This window comes from Pyrus communis, chromosome 15, assembly GCF_041283825.1.
Source record: "Pyrus communis isolate YQ-2024b chromosome 15, ASM4128382v1, whole genome shotgun sequence".
Classification (NCBI taxonomy): Eukaryota; Viridiplantae; Streptophyta; class Magnoliopsida; order Rosales; family Rosaceae; genus Pyrus; species Pyrus communis.
This window is the reverse complement of record NC_142579.1, coordinates 33,912,942-33,919,328: the sequence shown is the minus strand read 5'-3', so window position 1 is coordinate 33,919,328 and position 6,387 is coordinate 33,912,942. Positions and strand designations below refer to the sequence as shown.

Genomic DNA, 6,387 nt, shown 5'->3' with positions numbered 1-6,387 from the left:
TAAGCCACGTTAACATTTTATATTGATTTTTTTATAAAAATAATAAGATAAAAAATAATAGAAATATAATACGTCAACATTTTTTAACACTTTTTTCTACAGTTGAACCAACTCACTGAGCTGATGGTGATTTTGCAGTTTGGCATTGTTCAAATCTGTGGCCAGATGGGCCCAAATTTCTTTACGAGGCTCGAAAATTTCTTTTTGATGGCCGTGCACGTCATAACCAAATTATGAACTACCTCAATGTCAACAGCACGCTGGGTCTACACTACTCTCTCTCTCTCTCTCTCTCTCTGTAGTCTGAACTCTTCTACATTTATTACTATCCATTTACTCTGCGGCATATATATATATACACGCTTGTGTTGTGTGTGTATATATTGCAGCAACACATCTTAATATCTCATTCATTCTTCTTGCGCATCACCTGCGACTTGCCTAATTAACGAAGCCATTTCCAGTTTGTTATGAATGGTAGTCCAAGTCCCACGTAATTAATTTCTTCAACCGATCACGGCCGGCCTGCAGGTAGTTTATACTTCCCACCTCAACAACCACTATGCGCGCGCGCGCACACACTTATACGTGTGTGCTATCAGTTTTGTATTGATTGGAATCGCATCATCAAATTGCATGCTATGTAAACGTTTATTTTGTTATATAGATTTATGCATGTGTCAGTTGTATAATTAGAGAGAGATGGAGGTTGTATTATTACATAATACATTAGCTAGCCCTTTCAAAGATAATGTTGCATATACAGATTAAATATTGACCAGTGGTGGATCTTTCAAGCTCGCGTATCCCAAAGTAGGCCGGCCTACAATATTTGCTTCACTAGCTACGTACTTAGCTACTTTTAAGCCTCAACTGAATCTCAATTATATGTGGTCGTTTGTGTATACAGGTTAAAGTACCTTCCGGTGACTTTGAATGATGATTTATAATAGACTGATCGGTTTTGTATGTAAAAGTAATTTGATCCATCTGAAATTAGGATGCATTAGCTGAATGGCAGCAAATCGTGGTTATCAGATATATCTCTATATATCATGAACTTTTTATTATTACTAGCTTCCAATGCATATTATCTTCCAACTTATTATATAAAGGCCTTGTTTATGCTTAACCGCAGCTCCAAATTAGTACATGTTAGTTTAGGCAGTCATATTTTGGGTCATGTTAATTCAATAAGGTCGATACAAATATCATTGACTTCATTCTGGAGTCGATATGCAAGTTCCACAAAGTAATCCTTGTTTTATTATTGCATACTGTTAAAGATTTGTTTAATTAGCTAGCTTTATCATTTAGTTAATCTGCAGTACTAGTTGTCCTTTATTAATTTATAAATAGATGCTAAATTGACAGATGGAGTTTACTTGTAGGTGAAGGATCAAACCTCTCAACTTGCACTTAGTTATTGCAGTGATTGCTCTATAAATACTGGAACTCAAAGTCCCAAGTTTCATCAAGCCTCCCTCAACCAATTGTATATCACAGGGGAACCTTATTGGATCATTCCAATATGCATCATGAACACGATGATCAGCGGCAGCTTCCTTATGAGATTGTGGAGAAAATTCTGCTGCAACTGCCGGTGAAGTCCCTCCTTCGTTTCAGAAGCGTATGCAACCCATGGCTTGCTCTCATCTCCGACCCAAAGTTTGTCAAGTCACACCTCCTTATCCGCTCTACCAAACAAGACGACGATGACGATGATTGTGATCATGATCATGATGCTCACGGCAAAACTACATCGTCAAGAGCACGACTCATGCTTTCCTCTTTGTCCCTCCTCCAGTCCGTCCACGTACAAGTTCTCAATACCACTACTATTGATGCACCCGCAACGGCAACCTTGCCATCCCGTGGCGACGGTGAAGCAGAAAGTCTAGCAGAAGCAAAGGCAGAAACAGAAACGAAGGCAGAAGCAGCTGGCACAACTGGTGCTAATAGTACTACTAGGGTCGTGGAGGAGGAGCATGAGTACTCTGTGACAATGAGGCGGCAGGTCAAAGACATGAAGATTGTCGGCTCTTGTAACGGCCTGGTGTGTTTGTTGGTTGACTCGGAAGATATGATGATTTATAATCCATCCACCAGGCAGGTTCATGCAGCCCCAAAGTTGGCGACAATCTCCGATAAGGATTACTTCTATGGCTTCGGTGACGATTCGCGCAGGGAAGACTATAAAATAGTGAGGGCCACTTCTTCAAGTAAGGCTGGCGTTTTCGCCACCCAACTTGACATTTATTCTTTGAAGACCAATACATGGAGAGCCAGGTCCGAAACCCTGCCTTTTTACTTTCTGTTCAACCTTGTCGGAACCCTACTCAACGGGGCTCTCCACTGGGCAGTCCGCCGCGGAAAGACTACTGATCAAGCTTCCGCAAATGGTGATGATGAGAGGCCTTTCTCAATCGTTTCTTTCGATATAGCGGAGGAGACGTACCGACAAGTTCCCCTACCGGGCGACGGTGACAAGAATTTCTCGTTCTATGGTTTGGGGGTTTTAGGAGGGCGGCTGAATATGCTTCACAGCCCTCATGGGTCTGATTACCAGGTGTGGTTAATGAATGAGTACGGGGTCAAGGCATCTTGGTCTATTTTCACTACCATTCCGCTGAAGATGGATTCTGAATACCTAGGGCTGATGTCACTTCTGAGTATTTTGAAGAACGGGGAGATTCTAATCCTCTTGCATCACAGGAAACTAGTCATTTACAATCCGGCGGACAGAAACTTCCGAGCCGTCATTTCCGGGGATGTACACTCTTCTCAAGTGGCTTTGTACATGGAGAGCCTTGCTCCTCCCACAGCCAGAGGTGGAGAGCCGATTTCTGTCCCCGGCCCAGCCGGCTCTCCGCCATGTCCAAGTCCGACTAGTTATCTGAAACCCCAATTTTGAAATTAAAAAAAGAGTCGGATTTGGTGCTTTTGAGCTTTCCTCTGCAAATTGTTTAGTTTTCCGGCAGCGAGGTAAGGTGGCGCTCGTTGGGTGATGACGTGTCGGGATCCGGCGAAGCCCGAGTGATCTGACCGATTGGTTGGCCGAAGTGCTACTACAGCTTGGGGGATTTATATTTGAAACCTTAGCTGCTATGTTTTCCGCTCTGTATGTATAAATACACAAATTTGTATCGATTGGGGCGCCATTTTGTTGGCGACTCCAAGCTTTCTGGCACCTTATTAACTTCCTTATAAGCATCAATTATTTTAGCAGCCCCAAATTAAATTCGAAATTAACAGATCGCATTCGTTAAAATTTGGGTTCACATTCCAGTACAATTCTTCATCGTCTCCGTTTCACAGTTACCCGTTTTGTGACCCTATCCGTTAGCTGTGACGTCTCCGCTATCCCTCGCCGTACATTCCTTCTGTGCACCCCGTTTCCGTGTACCGGGTTCTGAATTCATTAGTTTATCCAGGTTAGTTGTTTCGTTGTCGATTAATTCATTGATTGTTTCGTTTGTTCGTATTATTTATTGATTATTATTTCTATTTGTGCAGGTATATATATTTTCCTACAGTATTTGCACCAAAATTTGAGAAATTGATTTTTTGGAGGGATTCAGAAGTTGGGAGGCTAGAAATGCCTAATAAGAACCCTAATTTGGAGAGAAGGATTGGACTGAAAGGAATATAATATATTCTGATTAATTGATGGAAAATTTACTAAAATATATGAATAAAACAATTAACGAAAATTGAGAGTGACTAAGATTCTATAAATGGATTTCATTGAATTAATGATTTGAACCGATAATACTCAGTAATGTTTTTAATTAACTTATGACTGAGAGAGAGGTAAATGTTCTTAATTAATTAAATTATAATAAAAGTGAATTTTCTTAATTAATTAAGTTACGGAAAAAACAGATGATTTTTCTTAAATCAATTAAATTATAGGAGGAGTAATCAAATATGAATTTTCTTAATCAATTAAATTATGGAAGGAATAATCGAACACGAAACACCATTATGGTTGTCTGCGATTGAGCTACAAGTACCTTGTAATTTCAGCTCATGACTTTAGTTTAGTTCTTAATCATTAGGTAACGACTCACACGTCCTTTTTTATTAAGAGATACCCAAAATGATTATTGCATAAAACACGTATTATGTTTTTCATAGTTGTACACGATTTATAAAATTAAATGGAATCAGGTCGGTTAAACTTTGAAAATTTTGCTTCCTCTATTTTTCCAATTTTGGAATATCAAAGAAAGTCATTCGTGATGAAGCAAACTATTGGGGAAGTCCATGTCTGACGCGACTAGACGCGACTAGACCCGACAAACAAGTTGCTTTTGAAAACAATTGAAAGACAGAAGGGCAGTGGTCCCTTGGAGAACTTATCTGTTATGATTTTCCATCATCTTGGCATTTCATGTCATTAATACAATGCTAGTGGTGATTATTATCCGTCGTTTTGGCAACTCTTGGAGAACTTTTTTAACGGTACAAAATGTCACAATAACAACATTGTAGGCTGTGACACGTAAGTTGTTTTCGAGAAGATGAACGGTCCTTATCCTGCCAAACCGAGGAGGCCCCAAAGCCCACAAGCATCCACACATACAGCTCATTTAAATTTTCAACCGCTGTATCGCATTCATCCGTAAGGCTCTGAAAAGGAAAGATATGGGTGCATGGATCATGGATGAATGGATAATGTACCTGCTTTTTAGGTTTTTGTTCCCTCAAATCTTTTAATACCGGGTCAACCCCTGCCTGGTTTTTCATTTCAGCATTGATTGAGTGTATTTTTTAATTTTTACATCTAAATTAACCTTTGAATCATATGGTTTGGTACAACAAAATGGTGAAAGGGTAACCTTTTGTCACATCTACAATTGAAGAACTTACATAATATAAGCATACTATCACGTAGTCTTACGTGCTAATAAAACAAGAATGTGTAAGAAAAAACTTACACATATTTTTAGAAAACTTCATTCTAATATTTGGTAAAGATGACTTTTAGACTCAAACCATGAGTAAGATCAAAATATAATTTTAGTCCCTTGATACATTAATAACCTCATTTATTAATTACATTTGCATTTTTAATTATTTCTCTTTTTCTTCCTAATTTTAATGTATTGATTTTATTTCATTATAATTATAATTTTCATTTCATTTATTGTAATATATTTTGTTGTAAACATTTAGATAAACTAATTTTTCTTATACAATATATTTCGATGTACTTTGTCTTCTTCATTTAGGTACATTAAATTCATTATAATAAATTTCAATGCATACATTTAGGTACACACATTTCGATACAAACATTTAGGTACATTAATTCAATATAATCCATTTCTGGTACATACATTTCTGTGACATCCCACATCGCCCAGGGGAGTGATCCTTAAATGTATATTCCCATCCTTACCTAGTACGAGGCCTTTTGGGAGCTCACTGGCTTCGGGTTCCGTAGGAACTCCGAAGTTAAGCGAGTAGCGCACGAGAGCACTCCCATGATGGGTGACCCACTGGGAGGTTCTCGTGTGAGTTCCCAGAAACAAAACCGTGAGGGTGTGGTCGGAGCCCAAAGCGGACAATATTGTGTTACGGTGGTGGAGCGGGCCCGGGAAGTGATCCGCCCCGGGCCGGGATGCCACATTTCGGTGCACACATTTAGGTATATTAATTTAATATAATACATTATGGTGCATATATTTCAGTACATACATTTCAGTTGTAACATTTAAATACATTAGTTCAATATAATACATTTCGGTACATATATTTAGGTACATTAATTGAGTCTTTCAAGTTTGAAGAATGTTAAATAAAATTAATAAATAAATAAAAACTTTTTTTTTGGTCAAAAAATAAATTAAAATTTGTATGTTAATAAATTTAAATATTTAATGAGAGACATTAAATAAAATGCACATTAATTATTTTGAATTAAGGACATATCAAGGGACTATAATCAATATGTAATATAACACCAGGTTTATTTTAAATTTCAATCTTGTTGAAGGATTAAAGTTAAAAAAAAACCCTATATTTTATTGGCACAAAAACTCATGTCATATAAGTTTTTTTTCTTCAAAAGAGCCACAAAAACACGGAAGCTAGAATACATATTACTTTATTTGATCTATTGAGCTGGTAGCATGTGGTCCAACATCCCCATGAATAAGGTATTGGTTTCCATCCGCGTGTTCGAGATTTGAAACTTCTGTATCCTCTAAATAATTGTAAAGTTTCGTATCCTTGCCTCTCCTCTTAAATTCTAATTTTTTTGGTTTTTTGAGCCAGTTATCGTTATAGTTTTTAAATTTAAGTTGTTGGATTTGAATTTAAGTTGTTGTAGTTTTTAAATTTAAATAATAAATTATGTTTGACCCTATGGCCATTTGA

The 6,387-nt window shown here is 37.5% G+C and overlaps 1 protein-coding gene across 2 annotated transcripts; it reads left to right on the top strand.

Moving 5' to 3' along the window:
- The first annotated feature begins 404 nt into the window (after positions 1 to 404).
- Positions 405 to 3,271, top strand: LOC137739419 (F-box/kelch-repeat protein At3g23880-like). 2 transcript variants are annotated; one of them, XM_088686014.1, is made up of 2 exons: positions 405 to 531; positions 1,392 to 3,271. In XM_088686014.1, the coding sequence occupies exon 2, from the start codon at positions 1,532 to 1,534 to the stop codon at positions 2,912 to 2,914; it is 1,383 nt and encodes a 460-aa protein (XP_088542140.1). In that variant the 5' UTR covers positions 405 to 531; positions 1,392 to 1,531; the 3' UTR covers positions 2,915 to 3,271. The 2 variants fall into 2 exon arrangements, with proteins under 2 accessions (XP_088542140.1, XP_088542141.1); XM_088686015.1 differs by lacking the exon at positions 405 to 531 and adding an exon at positions 984 to 1,252.
- Positions 3,272 to 6,387: the final 3,116 nt, after the last annotated feature.

Excerpts from the sequence above, each read along its gene's own strand:
- LOC137739419 (XM_088686014.1), top strand. The coding sequence starts at position 1,532 with ATGCATCATGAACACGATGATCAGCGGCAGCTTCCTTATGAGATTGTG.